Genomic DNA, 20,612 nt, shown 5'->3' with positions numbered 1-20,612 from the left:
AGAAAACCAAACACCGCATGTTCTCACTCATAGGTGGGAACTGAACAATGAGATCACTTGGACTCGGGAAGGGGAACATCACACACTGGGGCCTATCATGGGGAGGGGGGAGGGGGGAGGGATTGCATCGGGGAGTTATATATGATATAAATGATGAATTGATGGGTGCTGACGAGTTGATGGGTGCAGCACACCAACATGGTACAAATATACATATGTAACAAACCTGCACGTTATGCACATGTACCCTAGAACTTAAAGTATATGAAAAAAAAAAAAAAAAGATGTGTTCTTGACTAACAGGAACACCAACCATTGGAATTTAAGCTTGTATAATCAGCAAAATTATAGTGTCAGTGATTATTTTTCTACTTTTCCCCCTTTGTGTCTTCAATCAAAAATAATTTATATCATGAGGCAGGGGTGAGATATTGATTGGTCACTAGAACTAGCATATCAGCTACAAACATAACTTTCACTTTCTTTCCATTCATAAACAAGTGATTATTTGACCTGCTAGGATGTGATAAGTAGTTCAAAGTAAATGGAACACACTAGGTCATGCCTTTCTCAGTCTTCTAATCAAGAAGAAAGTAAGTGCTTAATATTCTTTTTTGTTACAATCTGTGTCATTGCACAAAATTGTAAATTGAGTCCAGGATAGAAACCGGTGGCCAAAATTAGAGGTGTGTCTATTTGTCTCTCTTTCTGAAATGGCTAACATATGACACTAACTGACTTTGTCAGAAGCCTCAGTACTAAAGAAAATTAATGACCAGTGGGATCCAAATAAATAAAAGGAAATATGCCTTTGCACATAGCATAGCCAGATTCAGGATGAATAGACAGTCAATGTTGCAGAATATTGTAATACTCCAAAAAGTGCTTCTTGGCCAACAGTGGGTGTGATAGAATCTCACTCTTCTGCATGACTAAACCAGGAGGATTTAGGCATTAAAAAAGAGCTCTGTCTCTGTGATATAGTGTATACTTTGAGAATCTTTGCTTTCCTCTGCTGAAATAAGGACATAACTCTAGAGGGTGCCTGTTTTCATTGGGTGAAAAATATTCCTTTGCTAAAAAAAGTCTTACATATGAGTCTACTGATGGACCTTAATTCATCTGAGTAAAAGTCACCATGCTAATAGCAAAAGTCCTATGTTGTTAGTCCTTTTCTCATTTTATTTTTATCTGTATTGTTACTAAAGCAGTTTTCTCCAATTAACTGTAAACCACAAGGAAAAGCAGTCAAACTGATTACATTTATTATATTTGAGAACTCCAGTTATAAAACTAGACCATTCTATCATTCTATTCATTGTGGTACTGAAAACTGTCACTCTGGGTAGTAAAATGTGTTTTCCATTATTATAAAGAATATAGTTTACAGTGAAATAACTGGACATTTTCACAAGAATTAGCATTGGATGCAGGTGCCATTTTTTCCTGTACTCTATGCTTGATCTTAGTCAAAAGGCCAAGAAGCAATCTCCTATACTCATAGTACAGGTAAGTATAGACCATATTTCAGTATTCCAAGTTTATCTATTTATCTTTTCTTTTCTTTCTATGCTGTGCTGTGTGCAGAGAACTCTGTATTAACCCCATCTGTATAAACTGTTCTACTTTCATTACCTTAGGACTTTAAGCAGTAATTGTCACTGGATATATTTTAATCTTTAAAATATTTTCTCATAATAACATTTATTATTATAATATCATTGAATTTATCTGATGAATTCTAATTATCTGTTCTATTTTACACACGTTATAGTGTAGGTTAATTTTTTATCAGTTATCTGAGAATTATAAATCGTTGGTCTTTGTTATATTATCATAACTTTTCTCTAATTAGATCTCTTCTTCAAGTCAAAATTCTGGATGGAAATTCTTAATGCCAGTAGCCTTAGGAAGTTGATCTACAGATAAAAATATTTTCTCTACTTATAAAACTATCATTATCATAATGTAATACATAGTAATATGGTAATATAATAAGTTGTAATTCTAGGCTGCTTCACTGCAGTGTACATGCTTTGTAAACTTAGGCAGATCAATTATCCATTATTCGTCAAAGTGTTGGGTTCCATATGATGTTGGCTATAGGTAGAAGGGGAGAGCGATATATATGTAAGTTTGTGTGTAGACTAATATATAAATGTTGCTTATTAAAATTTTGAATTTCACAAGCTATTATTAAGACCCATTTCCAGAATTTACGCAATACTTACACCACTACCAACATGATTTTAAGAAGGCAGTTTGTATCATTACTATTGTAGTTCCTGCTATACTTTTTGCTTTGACGATGGATGCTGTCTCAGTTTAGCTTCTTACATTTGGTGTCTCTGTTTTCATTCTGCTTAAGATGTAGTCAATTTTATGGCATTATTGGTCTGCCCTCTGAAAGCTTAAAGTAGACCCTGAGTATTTGTAAAGCAAGAAATGATGTTAGTAAAGATACGTTAATTGTGGGGAGTTCTCTGTTGGCTGGTAAATGAGGACGTTCTCTTTGAGTTCCACCTTTCTTCGAGAAATTTTCATGTTTCCTGTACTATTCCTCTGTTATGTCATGGAAACTTACTAACTCAGCCTGTGCATTCTGCCCACATATTCTCTCATGGTGCCTTCTGGTCCTAGTAGCTGAGCCAGGGTCATCAATAAATCTTCTTCTTTTCCCCCAAGATATTCCTAGTTGCTTCTTTATTATTCATTCTTGTAATTCCATTCATCTGTGTATATCGTTTAGGATGTTGGGCAGTTGCATAGCATTTCGCCTAAGGTCACATCCTGATGGGATTTGGTGGGATTCTAGAGCTGGCTAGGACCACTTGTAAGAGCTGATTGTTATCCCGGAAATGATGTGACCCAGTTGTTAGACTGCTTAAAGGTAAAAATCAGCCGTGCACTTACGTTAAAAAAAAAAAAAAAAAAATCAGCATAGCTATAAATCAGGGCTTTTTCCCTGTTTTTTTCTCTCAGAGTTTCGGAATAGTTGCACACCACTAATTGTGAATAGTTTTCTGTTTTGATTCCCCACTCCATGCAATTTGCTTTTTAGTGCATAGAGCAAGGGCTGAGGCTTCTTTAGGGGAAGCAAATAAATTATCACTCCTAGCACACTCTTTATTTTAGTGATTGTACTTTAGAAAAGGCTGTTATCTGTCGGGCACGGTGGCTCACGCCTGTAATCCCAGCACTTTGGAAGGCCAAGGCAGGTGGATCATGAGGTCAGGAGATCGAGACCATCCTGGCTAACACAGTGAATCCCTGTCTATACTAAAAATACAAAAAAAAAAAAAAAAAAAAAAAAAATTAGCCGGACGTGGTGGCGGGCACCTCTAGTCCCAGCTACTCGGGAGGCTGAGGCAGGAGAATGGCGTGAACCCGGGAGGCGGAGCTTGCAGCCAAGATCGCGCCACTGCACTACAGCCTGGGCGAGAGAGCAAGACTCCATCTCAAAAGAAAAAAAAAGAAAGAAAGAAAGAAAAGAAAAGGCTGTTATCACTATTTGCCAAGTTTTACATAGTATTCTTCAACCAAAGCAAAAACAAAACAAAAACATCCTCTGAATATTGGAGATGTGTAAGAAAGTACTCTGGAATGTATAAATGTATTACTATCCCATTCTTATGCTATGGACTATTTGCTTCAGCTACCCTAGAGCATCTATCTTATGACTTGTTAGAAATTAAGGAGATAATTAAACTGAAAAAAACAATTTAAGCCATTGTTTACCCACAAAATATTCTTGCAGGGGAACAATTTTTTTTAAATCTAATTATTTTTAGTGTTAGGAGCCATGAAATTAGTATAGTTTATTTCCTGTGTATAAAACTCCTTTTAATTAAGTGCATGGATATTTAGTAGTTGGTGTGTTATTTAACCTATAAGTTTTTTCCACTGACAGTAAGATATGTCTTATTTTAATTAGTACTTTTACAATTTTTATACACAATTTTCTCAGAATCTGTGTATTCTAAGAATGACTTCCCTTATCAAAGTTTTTATTTATCTTAAAAAATTCTTCTGAGAGACTTGTCATCAGCTTATCTGAGAGCGTTCTAGCTACTATCAGTAGCTACTCTTAGTAGCTAGAATAATACTAACTAAACCTAATGTCCCATTAAAGAAGGACATTCTTTAACTTACAATCTAGATAATTTCTTTTTGACAAGCATCAATGGATATTTTACTTTGTATCATGAGATTTGAAACCAGGCAAGCCAGAGTTGGCTAGATCAGTCAACAAACCAATATACCTGTTAACCAAAAGAACATTACTGTTTATTAAAACAATGGATATTATAAAAATGCTTTAGGATTTATGTGATAATAGCTAGCACCTATAGAATGCTGTGTGCCAGGTTTTATTCTCAGTGCTTTACACACAGTCACTCATTTGAAATGTTTAACAATGTTCCGAAGTAGTTATTATTTCAATTTTTTCAGATGAGGAGACTGAGACAAAAGAGGTGGCAATAGAGGTAAAGCAATATTTGAGCCTGGGTTGTGTGTCTTCAGGATCTATGTTCTTAGTCACTATACAATGACAATAATGTTCCTTTCTTCTTCCAAGCCTATAAAGAGTATACCAGTGAAGGGCAAATGCCCTTTAACTGCCAATCTCTGAAGCTCAATTATTTCTTTAAAGAAGGACAATAGCAATTTGGAGAAGAAAAAGCAGGACTATCTTATCACTGGGGATAGTTCCTTCTCTTATGTAGAATATCACCAGGCAAAATAAATAAATAAATAAAATAAAATAAAAGAATCTCCAGTAATAATCACACAAAAAAGAAAAGATGCATCTGGAATTGGACGTGCCTATATTCTTTTGAGAGAATCGCTAAGGTTTGAGGTGGATTGACTTAAAATATACTGAAAATGGGAGGTGGATTGACTTAAAATATACTGAAAATGGGAGTCCTCATAGAGGTTTATAATTATGAGCAATAGAAGTTTGTTTAAATATTTTATAAGTTTCTTATTATAAAAATTATAATAAATTTGATAATAGTATAAATTGCCTAATATTCATTTTATCATGAGGTTTTTTCTTAAACTTGAACATTAATTTATTCTCATAGTTACCACCTCACAGCCCCAAACATAATAAATTTTGAAAATGTATTTATAGAAAATTATCTGTGCAAGTGCTTATTTCAATTTTTATAATGAAGCAATTACTTTACATGTATTAATTTCTGTCACATTTTTGATCTGTGCTCTAACATTGTCTTCTTGAGGAAATTACTATGTTTTATAGTTCACATTTCCTAGATTTAGGACTTTAAAGGCCTAGGTTCTGTTCACATTTAATTTTGCTACATCAATAAAATACGAATGAATTGGCTCATCAAACAACAAAACTATTTTATGCCGTGGAATATAGGTTATTGTTTATGAAATTGTTGAATCACCCTGGTAATTCACTGTAAGAAAACCTTCTCCTTTTTTTTGCTTTGGTCCTGTTTAGACAGAAATAAAATTGGTTGCATGTATGTTACAGGGAGGATGGCAGGGTTGCGGGGTTGGTTTCTCTTTGGGGATGGCAGGTAAAGTAGACTATATGGTATTGAAAATGCCGAGGGCCCCAGGAAGGAAGCTTGTCTGCCAAAAAGAGACACATTTACTCTGTACCTACAACAAACCTTAATTTCTATCTTTTCTTGGTATTTAGCAATTTTACAGTTTAGATGAAAGTTCGGTTATTGATTAAAAAGATAAAATACACCTTTTCCTCTCAAATTATATTTTTACTCCCTACAAATCTTTTAATAATGTGCATGTTTGGTCATGGCAGGTATGTGTTGAAAGATAGGTTTTATATGCCAAAATATAAACCTACTTCTTGAGTGTGGGAGGAAACTTGAATACGGTTTCTACTAAAAGGAGAACCTTTTAGTAGAACCTTTAATTACATTTTAATACATTCCTGTAAATAGTAGCATAGCATAGAAACTGTGACCATTATTTCATCAGCACATAGTATGGGAGATTATACCTTGTATATAAGAATGATACACATTAGCATTGTCCAGTAGAACTTTCTGTGATGATGACCATGTTCTGTGTCTACCTGTCAGATACAGCAGTCAGTACCCACATATGTTTTTCAGCATTTGAAATGTAACTAGTGCAACTGAAGAAATACATTTTTAAATTTAAGTTAATTTTAATTAATTACATGTGAATTTAAATAGCTGCTTGCTGCTAATGACTGTTAGATTGGACTGTACATAGCTGGATTTAAACCTGGAGTTAACCGAAGTGAAGACTGCCTAGCTTCAGGTCCTGGGTATGATGCTGAGCAGCTGAACAACCTTGAGAAGTCATTTAACATACCTAATTCTCAGTGTTCTCTTCTTCAACGTAGAGATAATAACAGTTCTTACCTCCAAGAGTTCTGAGATCAGAAAATAAATCAATGAGCATAAAGCTCTTAGAATTGTGCCTGGAATATAATGTATGCTCAATAAACTTTAGCCATTGCTATTCTTATTTTATAATCTTTTGTAGATATTGATGAAGTAGAAACTGAAAAAGTATGGAAATGAAATAGCTCTAAAGTAATAAAAGGAATATGTCCTGAATGGGTATAATTTTAGGTGATCCTTGAGGAATATGTGGGATTTGGATAAGCAGAAAGTAATTACAGGGTGACCATACATCCTGATTTGCTTCAGACAGCCTCAATTATTCCTTGTGTCCTGGTTTAATTACTAATGTTCCCCTTTTGCTCGCACATTTTCCCGGTTTGTAAGATAAATATTAAGTCACCATAGAATCAGATACAGGAGTACAGCCCAGGCATTTCAGATGCAGAGAAGATAACATATTATGGTGTAGATGTAGATGTGACTATGGTGTGGTTTGAATGGTGAATACTGGGAAGTAAAAGGAAACAGGGATACGTGTAGGCTGGACACATTATGGAGCTAGGATGAGGACTGGTATAAGGATTGTATATGCTATTTGTGCTATTATTGAATTGCTCCTGTGTCAACATAGATTCACTTTCAGAAAAGCAAAGTTCTGATTTAATTGGACAAAAATATTTGGTGTATCAAAAAAAACCCTGATACTATGTTCTGATATGTGTTCTGATTATATTTCCATTACTGACAGTAATTTTTGTTTTATGTAATGGGGAACAAAGTGTGTTATTTCTATCATCCCTTTGCTACCAGTAGCCAAATCAGTAATATGATTGGTTAATATGGAAACTAGTCAATTAAAAGGGAAAATGCCTCATTATTTTCTGAAGCCATGACTTTCATAACTGGAGGAAACTTTGAAAGAGTTATTTTAGTTGCAATAAAGTATTATCACTGCATATTTTATGTTGGTGCTCTTTAAGCTACATCCATTGGTCTCCTTTCTATTTAGGAGGGTATACATTTAAAAAAAGCTAGGGGAGGCTGAGCGTGGTGTCTTACACCTGTAATCCCAGCACTTTGGGAGGCTGAGGTGGGCAGATTACAAGGTTAGGAGATTGAGACCATCCTGGCTAACACAGTGAAACCCTGTCTCTACTAAAATACCAAAATAAATAAATTTTAAAAGTAGCCAGATGTGGTGGCACCCGCCTGCAGTCCCAGTTAGTTGGGAGGCTGAGGCAAGAGAATTACTTGAACGCAGGAGACGGAGGTTGCAGTGAGGCTAGATTGCACCACTGCACTCCAGCCTGGGCAGCAGAGTGAGATTTTGTCTCAAAAAAAGCTAGGGGAATTTTAGTTGTTGGCAATATTACTAATTGTAATTTTAGGGAAATAGAGTATTAGACTGTGAAACATAATATTATGTAAGACACAAAATTAGGAAAAACCCCATCTCTACTAAAAATACAAAAAAATTACCTGGGTGTGGTGGGGTGCACCTGTAATCCCAGCTTCTATGGAGGCTGAGAGAGGGGAATTGCTGGAACCAGGGTGATGGAGGTTTCAGTGAGCCGAGATGCCGAGATCATGCCACTGCACTCCAGCCTTGGTGACAGAGCAAGATTCTGTCTCAGGAAAAAAAAAAAAAAAAAAATAGAGACTACAGGAGGAAAACTAAACTAAAAAATTAGGCAAATACGTCTTTCTTATTAAGTGTAAGAATGTTACGCTAAGCATAATTGTACATTTCCGAAGACCTCTTTATCTCTGATTGCATTTGACATTGACATGGTTGGCTAGCCAGAAATCTCCATAAAGAGTTTCTGGTGACCTGTTCTGGGTTTTCACTCATTGCCCACTGATTCTAGTTCATCACGAAAGCAGGCATTTGGGTTGATCTCTAGGTATTCCTTGGACAAACAAAGCAGATATTCCATTATGGTCACTTTCAGTATTTTTGGGGAATGCTCTGATTCTAACAATTATTTTTCATAGTGTAGCTAATACTGTAATCTCCAGCTGGGGAACACATCATGTCTCATTATCCCATAAGGAACCAACCATTATCAATATTGGAGTCCTGAGCATTTTGGGTTATTTTCAAGATATACACTTGACTTTTTAAACTAATGCCATAAGCATTGCAATGTCTGAATATATGTTAATTTTGTTTGTTTGTATTTAAAGAGATAAAAGTTAGTCAAATTAAAAGAAGAATTGGGCAAAGACCAGATGGCATTGGCATTTGAAAAACTGAGAATCTTTATAAAACTCCATTGATGTCATTTATAGCAACCACTCTTTGCTAGCTTATAAATTTATTAATCAAATTTGTTTATAGGTGCTTGAACTGAACAATAACTAGTTAATTTGTGTTTCCAAGTACCATTAATTTTAAAATGTCATTTAATATTTAAGCCTCTGAATGGAATTCAATGACTTTAAAGTAAACCTATTTGTAAATAGCACAGAGCAATGTGTGATTATGCAATCTGCTGAGGTTTTCAAAAACTAACATTTAGAGCAAAAGTGAATCCCATTCTAACAGAATTTTAATAAAAACTCAGTAGTGATTTGTAAATACTTTGAAACAAATTAGCCATTCCATCCACAATGATTGTTTCATCACAGCTTAGTTCTTGATGAAAATGGCAAACCACCGTTCTAATGACATAATTTCATTTCAAGAATAGTGGCTTTCATGTTTAAAAAATCACTGGCTCTTATAGCACCCCCTTCAAGCTGAATTACTCCAACTAGAACTGAGAAAGCAATGCTCATATTGTGGATCTGCCTCTTGGTGATGATAATGACAATGGTAATGATGAGAAAACAAGAAAAAATTACTGAATATTGGCTCTGTGCCAGGTCCTGTGCTAAACATTTGACACCATTTATACATTTTAGCTTCACAACACTCCAATGAAGTGAAATAATCATAATTCCTCTTTCACTCATGACAAGAGGTTTAAGTGCCTAGTTAGTGGTGGAGCTGGATTCGTAGTGGGCAGTCTGAAGCTCTTAAGCATCGTGTTACCACTGTTGACAGCAGCTATTACCTAGGCCAGTTGATAGAGAATATTCAAATGATTGCCTTTCATGAGGAGTTTTGTCTTTTATTGCTTATTTCCATATCTGAGCTTCGGGTAGGAAAAGAGAAGTAGGACAGATTTTCACCAAACTGTTTTAAAAGACATAATTGAAACAATTGTTTACTATGCTTGTATTCTAGATAATGGAAAGACAATTGCCTAGCATAAAATTGCAAAGCCATAATGTATGTGGTTCGTGAAACCATGACTATAATTGCATGGCTTACCTTAGATATTAATTTAGCTACATTTGTTATTACTTGCACAGAGAATATTCATATTCACCCTCATTTAAGGCTATTATAGACACACTAGTGACTGCCACAGTTCTTACCATGTCCACTCTCTCATGTTGTGTTCACACTAGAGGAGAGGTCTGAAGAATCAAGGTTATGTGGAAATTACACTGTCAAGGAGATGAATCCAATAGCCTGCAGCAGTGTTTTCCAGCGAGCAATGGATTACATGTGTACGTGCAAGCTAAATAATGTATGATTTAAGACAATAATGTAGTTTGTATTCATTTTTGGATAGTAAAAGGGTTGGCATGTCAGTCCCTTGGGAGATTTTATCCAGGGCTTTACCCTTGAGTGGATAAAAAGAGTACAAATTCTATTGCATAGGAGATGAATAAAAACAAATTGGGGAGACCATCAGCAGAACAGACTGTTGTGTGATGGAGTCCAAGGCTACTCCAAAACCACCAGACCAACTGCCTCAGGATCCTGCCAGCAACCAGATGCCGGCAATAGAACTGACTGCAGTTTGGCATCAGAGCTCTGTGATTCCCAGCCAAGGGGGATTGCATGCAAAAAATATTTAAAATTCTCTTTGTAAAGAGTTATGTTTTCAATCAGAAGGAGAAGTATGTTTCAGACTTAGTCTGCTGCAAATGAAATGTGGCATACTGACATCTTGGTTGCAGATGGTGGAAGTAAGTATATTGGAGGGGGTGAATGCCATGCGAAGCTGAACTTTGGTTTGGTGGTAACGTTTTGTTTATGGTTTTTAGGCCATTGAGTTAGTATCGTTCTGTGAGGGGTACTGTATTAGCCTTTCAAGAAGAGGGTCTGGGTCTACTTAAAATAGTGATTCTCAACTGGAAGAGATTTCCCAACCCTACAGGGGGACATTTGGCAGTATCTGGAGACATATTTGATTGTCACAAGTTTGGGAGACAGCAGTGCAACTAGCATCTAGTAGGGAGAGGACAGGAATGCTATAAAATATGTTACCATGTACAGGACAGCTCCCTAAAGGACAGAATTACCTTGTCCAAAATGTGAGTGTTGCCAAAGTATGGAACTAAGGTTTAAAATTATCTGGCTCATATATATTCACTACAACCCCACCTGCAGACAAGTGTTCATCAAATATAGTTTGATATTGTATGAAAGAAGATTGTTAAATAATTTGTTTTACTCTATTGATGTGTGAGCAACACTTATTGAATGTCCCAAATGCTTTCTGTTAAAAAAAAAAAAAAAAAGAAGAAAACACAACTAACCTTTCTCCAAACCTGTATACCCAAACCACACATTTTACAAATGTAGGAGGACCCAGTTGATTCACTTTTCAAACTTGAAAAACGAGGCATGTTAACAAAGCACACTAAATGAACCAGCTGTTTAAGATGATCTACAAGCCAGTTCATTTTCTTGTTCTTAAATAACAAACCATGAATCTTGACAAATGAACCCACTTGTTTGACATTATTTGAAAAACTCATAACATGCTTGGTTCTGATGGTCACTTCCCCTTTGAAATTAAATTTTAAGATGGACTTCATTTAAATTCTGATAGAGAAAAAGAGCCTGTTAACCTTCATCTTGACTGTCTGCTCTTTATCATCATCATTCCTTCCCTCCTGCTGATACTTAGACGCTCCAGAGCTTTTGCCAGAACGTCATCCTCCATTGTTTACTTCAAGGAAGTGTTTATGTTTATTGGTGTCCATCTAATTAAGAGCTGAAGTTCTGCAGTGTTGTGGGAGACTGCATGGCTTCTGGAGTCAGAGTCCCTGGCCTCAAGTTGGGCTCCAGCTGTGTGACCTTGAGAAGGTCATTTACACTTTTTGTGCCTCAGTTTCCTCATTTGTAAAATGAGAAAAAATATTATTTGCCTCATTGTGCTGTTGTGAAGATAGCGTATAAAATGCTTAGCAAGCACAAACAGATGCTACCTGTAATTATTAGGATTACTGTTTTAGGAATAGCATGTTTTACAATGGATGCCAATTCATCTTATTTCTTTTCCTAAAGAAGACATTAGCACTGATCCTCTGAGATAGCATCCCTAATATGTGGCTGAGGTGCTTTAGACCCTATTCCATAATCCCTAACAGAACCTTCCAGCAAAGCTACAATGAATAAACATCTAAGAAAAATCTGCATACTAACCAAGCATATGCAGCTGCAAGAGAAATCCTCTATCTCTCTTCTTCAATCAGAGTGTCATCCAAAATCCCCTTCTGAATGTGCCATTTCCACCGCTTCTAAGCTGACACTGCAAATTCATAGCAACCCCTTGCCCTGTTATAGCGCAGTGGTACAGTGTTCAGTAACCCCGGACCGTAAACACTCTCTACTCCTAAATAGGATTTCTAAAGTGTGACTCTGAGCAATATAGCAAAGTCAATTTTATCGGCCGGAAAATATTTTTCTTTACTAACATTTTAAAATCCCTTCCTCAGTGCTCCAAAATGATTTAAAAGCTAATCAATGATAAAATTCCAAATCCCTCTAAAGACAAAGAATTGAGAAATGAAGCAGAGCCACTTTAATCAGTAAAGTGGCTGCTGTGACCCATTAACCCCTAGAGATCATTGACACTTCTTTTATTTATTTATTTGTTTTTTAAGGTACTGTTCTTTGGTCATATGTCTTTGGCAGCAAGAACATACAAAATCGCTTTTGCTTTTCACAAATTAATTCATTTAGGTCTGTGCATTTGTCAGGCATTCTAGGAACTTTCTGCCAACATTTCGTTGATGAAAGGATGTGTATTTGGAAAATGGGTGGAGAGGAAGGAATTTATAATTCTTAAAACCAAAGAATGATTTATAATGCTGACTGCTACCTGAATCAATCAGTGCGTCGTCAACAGATAAATGAAATACTGAAGATAAGGAAGAGTTCCCACACTGGGTGTTAAAATCTGCGGATTGATTGGTTCATTAACACTGAGAACATCGACCACTTTCAGCAGAATTTCTAGAATTTGCAAACAAGGATATGACAAAGAAAACTGTCTTTTTGTATTTTGTTCAGAAAGCTTCTGAAATACATTCTTTCTCCACAAGTCTGGTGCTTCCACTCCTAAGTATAAATTACGTATCTCACCTCAGCGCACATAAGTTCCCGATCCTTATCCCAACTTCAATTGGCTTTTGACTATTTTGTTAATTTTTTTCCCAGTGAATTTGCTGGGTCTTTTGGAGGACACATTTATTGTTTTAGGCATCATGCAATTTACTAAATGGTGTTCTGGTTATGGAAATGCTCACAAAGAGCCCTGGGGGGGAAAAGAACTAAGTAAACACATATTGATCATCCTGTAGCTGGTGCTTTCTTATTTGATTAGTCAAGGACTCAGTCTGAACTGGTCCTTCTAATCCGTGATACATAAAGCGGGAGACATTTTTCTGGCTCCCTGGTGGTTTTAAAGGCTATGCAATGGGAAAAACTGCTTTAAACAAAGTCTCATTTTGAAAAGCCTGAGCACAGAATGGAATTCAAAGAATTTGGAGAGAGGGGATGTGAAAGTGGTAGCAAACAGCTTTAAAAAGGCCCTGGGAATTTTAAGAGAATAAGGCATATAAGTGAAGTAAAGAGAAATCCCATCTGACCCATTATGAGATACACCAGGAAGCCACTTTGGCAAGCATGTACTGAACACCTACTGTGTGCAGGACTTGTAAAAGAGGTAGAGCTTAAGTTTTGTGAGGATTCTAAGAAGCTAAACAGAATACTTTATGTCAGGAAATAAGTCATAGTTTTTCATGCTAGCTAAGAAACTTAAGCTTTATGTAGATATTAAATATCAAAAAGCAATGAATATATTGTATTTAATCCAAATATCCAGGAAAAGAAGGTTTCTCCCGGTGTAATTTTCGTATTTAAAAAAATTCTACCCATGAAAAATGTTGAATATAAAGTAATTCTAAAGAATAGTTGATAAAAAATCTTTTTCTTCCTTCCTTCTTCTTCTTCCTTCCTTCCTTCCTTCCTTCTTGCTTCCTCCTCCCTTTTTTTCTCCTGCTCTCTCTCTTCTTTCTTTCTTCTTTCTTTCTTCGTCTTCTTTTCCTTTAACCTTCTTTTGCTTTCGCGGTTTCCTTTTCTTTCTTTGCTTATCTTCTCTTTCTTCTTCTTTTCTTTCTTTCTTCTCTCTCTCTCTCTCTCTCTCTTTCTTTCTTTTTCTTTCTTTTCTCTCTCTCTTTTTTTTTTTTTGACAAAGTCTCGCTCTGTCACCTGGCTGTAGTACAGTGGCACGATCTCGGCTCGCTGCAACCTCTGACTCCCGGGTTCAAGCGATTCTTCTGCCTCAGCCTCCCGAGTAGCTGGGATTACAGGCACGTACCACCATGCCTAGCTAATTTTTGTATTTTTAGTAGAGATGGGGTTTCCCTATGTTGGCCAGGATGGTCTTGATCTCCTGACCTTGTGATCCGCCCTCCTTAGCCTCCCAAAGTGCTGGGATTACAGGCGTGAGCCACCGCGCCCAGCTGAAAAATGTTTATTTCAAAGAAGAAATCTGGAGGCTTTGGGTTTTGCTCCTGTCATGTCTACTCTTTCACTTCCACATTTCTTATCTATTGGTCAAGGTGTGTTTGCATTGCACAATTTTCTTTCTTTTTTATTTTTATTTTATTTTTTTCTGAGACTGGGTCTTGCTCTGTTGCCCAGGCTGGAGTGCAGTGGCGCCATCATGGCTCATTGCAGCCTCAGCCTCCAGGGTTCAAGTGAACCTCCCACCTCAGCCTCCTGGATAGCTGAGACCACAGATACATGGCACCACACCTACTTAATTTTTGTGTTTTTTGTAGAGATGGGGTTTTTCCATGTTGTCCAGACTGGTCTCGAGCTCCTGGGCTCAAGCAGTTCACCCATCTCAGCCTCCCAAAGTGCTACGATTACAGGTGTGAACCATAATGCCCAGTCTGGACAATTTTCTTATCCCCAACCTACCCTGCCTTCCCAATGAATAAGGGGCATAGAAGATGAAACATGATAGAAAGCATGAAGCCCACTGCATATGAGATGGTACAGACTCTGGCTGAGGGAAAAAATGGGAATTCAGAGAAAATGGTGTTTCCTGGAGGCTGTCCAAGATTTTGGTGGCTGACTGTATTCTGAGATTTAGAATTAAGAAGCAGATAAAGCTAACACCAAGTTTTCTAGCATGGAGACTGGCAGAACAACAGCAACACTGAAAGACATGGGGTAATTGTATTGGGTGGCTGGTGTGGGGAATTGGGAATGAGAGAACAGGTGCAGTGAGTTGCATTTGATATACTGAATCTAAAGCACATTGTCTTATAGACAGTGGGGAATAGGGACTGACCACATTTAAAATCCTGGAAGGTGTGAAACAGATTACTATTGCAACAAACGAAGCTGGGTACTGCTAAAACTTGGCCTTCTTTACTCTATATGCTAAGTGCTGCCTTTATTCCATTTTTTATTATATGTATTATAGCCTAAATATTTCTCAAGCACCTACTGTATATCAGGCGCTAGGCTAGGTGCTAATCATGTATGGGTTTGACACATTCCCTGCTCGCAGGAAGCACACAGATTGGTGCTAGAGACAGGCATTAAATAAGCCAAAAATAATTAAATAAGACCAAATATGCTGAAAGCTTTGGAGGAAAATACCAGAGTGTTGTAGGATGATACTAAATTTGAAATCAGAAGGATGGATTAGAGCCAGCCGAGTAGAGTATGGCTGAGAATGGGAAGGGTGAAAAGTTGGGAGTACCACAGTGTCTGGTCTAAGAAGTGATTGGAGAAAAAGTCTGATAAAAAATCACGTGGCGCTTTTAGGACTTTTTAATGAGTTTGGTGGGAAGCCACTGCCGAATTCTACCTAGAAAGTTCAGCTGTCTGTGATTAAGGCCACAGTCAGCTCTATTTCCAGGATATCTCATTATTTACCCAGACCCAACAGGCCTGTCAATTTTGTCAGCAGCACAAGTTTTGGAATGAAAAGACATATTCTTTTCATGTTGAATATGTTTCTTGAGGTTTTTTTTTAAGACTGAAACTGTAGAGACACAAAGTACATTTTTTTCCCTCAGATTATATTATTCCTTACCTTTATGCCATGGCACGAAAGGTATTATAGTTTAACCTCATCTGAATACTTACTTGCTAATGTTCCAAAAATATGCTGTTTGATAAATACATACCTTCCAACTCTGATAAAATAGCTAAAGACTCTTCATCTTCAGATTAGAACCCAGCCCAAAGTTTCCCCCCTGGAATCTTGATGAATGTGCTTATTTTATTTTGGGGTAGCACTTGGGGTAACAACTGAGAAAATTTGGGGTAGTTATATAGGTTGATACTACCACAAGACAGATACAAACCACAAATATTAACATTATTGTTATTCTTACTCATATTGTACACTTACTAATTTCTAGGAACCATTTTGTTTGCACTAACTCAACTTTTTGAAAAAAAATCTTATAACTTAAGGGAGTACCGTTATTATCTCCTTCATATTAATGAGAATGCTACTTCTCAGAGAGGTTAAGGTACCACTTAAAGGTCACAGAGCCAAGAAGAGGCACAGCAGGGCCTCAACCTAGACAGTTAGCATTAGTCGAGAAGTTTTGAAGGTATGCCTGTATAAAGAAAGGAATAAGCATAATTAGTAAATATATCTATAAATTCTGGTATGTATAATTTTTAAAACCCTCACATCGTGTATTCCAATTTTCTGGAAGTCATTTTATCATTTTAATTTTGCCATATAATAATGTAATGAATTAAAACAGTGGTTCTCCCACGGGGAGATTTCTACCAGCACCAGGGAGCATTTGGCAATGTCTGGGAATATTTTTTGGTGATCGCTTCTGGGGAATGGGCGCTACTAGAATCGGGGAGATAGAGGCTAACGATGCTACTAAACCTCCTACAATGAACAAGGACAGTGCCCAAAACAAAGAATTATCCTGTCCAGATGGTTCATAGCGCCTAGGTTGAGATCCTGGATTAGAGTAATTTAAAGAGGATCTTGAAGGTAAGGATAGAATGGTAGCCCCATCTTGCAAACAAGGAACATTCAAGGTAAAGAAACAATTCTGGGAATGTGAGAAAGAGCTAAGATGGATTCATTCATTCAGTCATCCATAGAATCACTATTTATAGGAATGCTTTCTTTGTATCAGGAATTGTGCTGAACAGTAATGTTGTGGAAAACAATAGGAGCCAGTTTCTTTGGAGAAAGGAGGGAACAAAGTTATAGAGGGAAACCAAAGATGCTTGGGTATTAAAGGGAAGCTAGGGTCAGAGTTTATTGCCAAAAGTGACGGTTTTATTTTATTAGGGAGGAAGATGTGCTGCTTTCCCAGGCTAAGGAGAGTCACTGTAGTCAGAGACAAGTTCAAATGCCATATGCTACTGCCAGGAGCACCTGGTAACTGCTTTTTGTCCCTTTTATGGTTGACTTATGATGATCTGAACAGAGGGCCAGGGCGGGGGAAGCAAATGATATTCTCGAATGCAACAGAGAGTAGTGATATAAATGTGTGTGTGTGTGTATGTGTGTGTATTGGAGAGGACACATAGCTTACATTGCTTTCGAGTTGTGCTGCTGGCCTGTGAATAGGTGCTGGCTTTTGTTTTTCCAGTAACAGCTTTTTCTGTTTCCAGCAGTCCTATGCACCAGCTCCCCACCCCATGGCTCCTCCCAGCCCCAGCACAAACAGCAGCAGCAACAACAGCAGCAACAACAGCAGCGGGGAACAGTTGAGTAAAACCAACCTGTACATTCGAGGCCTCCCACCAGGCACCACTGACCAGGACCTAATCAAGCTGTGCCAACCGTAAGTGTCCTTCTGCTGCCTGTGCTGTTTCTCACTCACATACTTGCCTTGGTGGGCAGGATGTGTTATTGCAGTCAATGTACTTATCCACTGGTGTCTCAGTGAGGAATACTCTTCTTTACAAACAGGACTTAAATTTGAGACTCAATGCTAGTTTATTTTTGGGAGTGGAATTTGTTTACGTTTTGTTGTTGAGTGAAGTTCTCGAGCAGATATACATGGAAATGCTGGCTGATTCACAGATATTTGACCTGCAAGATGAAGATCAGTAATAGAGTTACATTGTCAAACCATGTGGCCAGTGGTGTCATTGATGAGTCTCATGAAATAAACGGATTTTCTTGAGAAGTATTAGTGAAGGGAATCTCAAAAACTCAGAAGTGGTAGATTTCAGGATTACCTCTTGTGTTACAAAGCTTTTCTGGCTAGTGCTTGGTAAATGTACGTTCAGCCAAGATCATGTATTTGGAGAGGCATAAGACTAATCTTCTAGTTTCCTTGAAAACATCTACTGCCTAGTCCAGTGAAACCATCTCCTACCAAGACTAAGGACCACACTCACTGAGTAGTCTTATATTTGCTTGGAAGCTTGGAAATTATTAAATCCTCTTCAATAATGTTTTCATGAATCTATTATCTACCAACATTTAAGTCATTAGTTCTCTTATGTCTGTGCAAATAAAAACGTATTTAAGTTCACTTTCCCATAAAATTAATAATGAATAATGAATCATAGACTTGGCCAGGTGTGGTGGCTCACGCCTGTAATCCTTGCACTTTGGGAGGCCGAGGTGGGCGGATCACAAGGTCAGGAGATCGAGACCATCCTGGCTAACACAGTGAAACCCCATCTCTACTGAAAATACAAAAAATTAGCCAGGCGTGGTGGCGGGAGCCTGTAGTCTTAGCTACTCGGGAGGCTGAGGCAGGAGAATGGCGTCAACCCAGGAGGCGGAGCTTACAGTGAGCCCAGATTGCGCCACTGCACTACAGCTTGGGTAACAGAGCTGTATTTTTGGGTTAGTATCTGATTATTTTCACAATAAAATTAGAACATATATTTGTCATTTGATTGTGACTTAGCTGTGTATTTTTAAAGTTTAAAAAACTATTACTCAATTGTTATTTTCTTTTTTGCAATGCTTTTAAAAGCCATGAGGATATTTATTTTGTAAATGTTCTGACCTCTAAAATATTGAAAGAGGAAAACAAAGCAGACAGTATTTATTTGCCTTTGTTCTAGATTTTAAGATTGGGAGTACATATCAACATAACGGAAAGTGGCAGATAAACCAACATACAAATACGTAACTATCTAATTGTTTGACAAAACAGTAGATAGATTAGGGTGGAAGTGCCCTGTTACTATTGAGTGCCTCGATTTGTGAAAAAGGGAAGAACCTTAAAAGATAAATATATATATTTTTTGATTTATTCAAAAAATGTTAAATGTGCCAGAGCTCAGACATACAAATATACGTTAGATTTTGGCCTATAGAATATTGAGGTTGAGAATCAGAAGATAAATAACTCAACTTCTTTTGTTGTTTAAAAAATCTAAACTCTATTTTGAAAAGCAAGGTCTTTGAAAATGTGAAAGATTGCAGACTTCATGATAGAAGGTTCGGATGAAGTAAAAAGAAAAATAGCTATTGTTCTTGATTTATATTTGAAACTCATTTTTTTTTAAAGGTAGCTATTAGGGAAAGGTTCTTTCTTGCTGCTCTTTACCACTTGGAGAGCCGGGTGACACACAGATGTCTGGGCCCAAGCAATTATGTTTCACTAGGTCTGGGGTAGAGCCCAAGAATATGTATTTCAAACAGGATCTTTATTTAGTGTTGTTGATCTTTTGTGAAGCACTTCTCTCAACAGTCTTGAAGACCACCAACTATTTCTATTGTATAAAGTTTCACTAACTGATGAGGGTAGTTGCGATGGAATTTTGAGTGTTAAAACCTGCTCAACCACTGTGTAATCTTGAGGCAAATCACTTCCTCCCTCTAAGCCTCAGTTTCCTCTTTCTTAAAAGACTGGGTTGGTTTTTATTATTTCTGTGTTTACTTGTAGTATCAGCAGTGTGCTGGAGCTGCCTCTGACTAACACACTTGAGCTAATTGTTAAATATTCAAGAATTTTGTGAGCAATCTGTTACAGACTTGGTAGCATGAAATTGGCCCTTGTGGGAGTATTTATAACACAGGAATCAGCACATCCTGCAAATCAGAGCTTTTAAATTTTATTTTATTGAAGAGCTGCTGTATGAACACACCACTGATGTAGCATCATGCTATGAATTGCTGTGTCAATATCCATTTCTGCATAGAAGTGCCAGAATTTTGTAAATGGAAATTATTACTTAAAAGCCTACATTGCCATTTTTAACTCAGAGAAGAGATGTGATAACACAGAAACATTGTTATTGAGGGAACAAGTTTTGTTAATGTTTTTATGTGCATTTGATAAAGAATATTAAGTGAACAGAGGATAATAGTTACTTGTTCATATTAATATTTGTCCACTAATAAGATCTGGCCCATTTATTGTTATTGTACAAATGTTTGTGGGTTCTCCTGTTACTTCAGTGATCTAGAACTGGGGTTTATTGCTTAGATTCTTTTGCCTGGACAATCTTAAAGAACCGATGTGATTGGGCAACATAATGTGGTGGAAATAACTGTGCATTGTGAGATCTATCTTTCAATCTTGGCTGTGCTATCAAGTGAGTCTGTGGCCTTAGAGTAATGACTTGCTGCCTCTTAACTTTGGTTTCCCCCATATACAATATAATGGATTTGAACTCAACAATCTTTTATGTCTTTTTCATTCTAAAATTTTGATATTTGATTGAGGACCTCATTATTTAGCTGCAAAACTTACTCAAGATCACATTTTATATCTCTCTCCAATCCCCTCATGCAGTGTTGGTGGGGGCACAGTCAGAATTTATTCAGCTTCATGGGTATGACCTGATGGCTGAAAAAACCTTTAGTAAGAGACCAATGTCGGTCATTTGTAAAACCTTGTTTCTCTCTCTCTCTCCCTCTCTCTCTCTCTCTCTCTCTCCCTCTCTCTCTCTCTCTC

At 37.1% G+C, this 20,612-nt stretch overlaps 1 protein-coding gene across 9 annotated transcripts in view; it reads left to right on the top strand.

Annotated features, from left to right (window-relative positions):
* RBMS3 (RNA binding motif single stranded interacting protein 3) overlaps positions 1-20,612 on the top strand; it is a 763,768-nt gene that overhangs the window by 137,153 nt on the left and 606,003 nt on the right. For 5 of the 9 annotated variants that reach the window (XM_017868350.1, XM_017868345.1, XM_017868326.1 and 2 more), the window contains exon 2: positions 17,356-17,528. In XM_017868350.1, the coding sequence (XP_017723839.1) occupies positions 17,356-17,528 (173 nt within the window). The remainder of the gene's footprint in view (positions 1-17,355; positions 17,529-20,612) is intronic. The other 4 variants (XM_017868338.1, XM_017868353.1, XM_017868366.1 and 1 more) reach the window with 1 other exon arrangement.

The sequence above is a fragment of the Rhinopithecus bieti genome, unplaced genomic scaffold (genome assembly GCF_001698545.2).
Source record: "Rhinopithecus bieti isolate Rb0 unplaced genomic scaffold, ASM169854v2 scaffold_60, whole genome shotgun sequence".
Lineage (NCBI taxonomy): Eukaryota > Metazoa > Chordata > Mammalia > Primates > Cercopithecidae > Rhinopithecus > Rhinopithecus bieti.
Note: the sequence above shows the minus strand (reverse complement) of the source record. Positions and strands in the feature narration are given on the sequence as shown.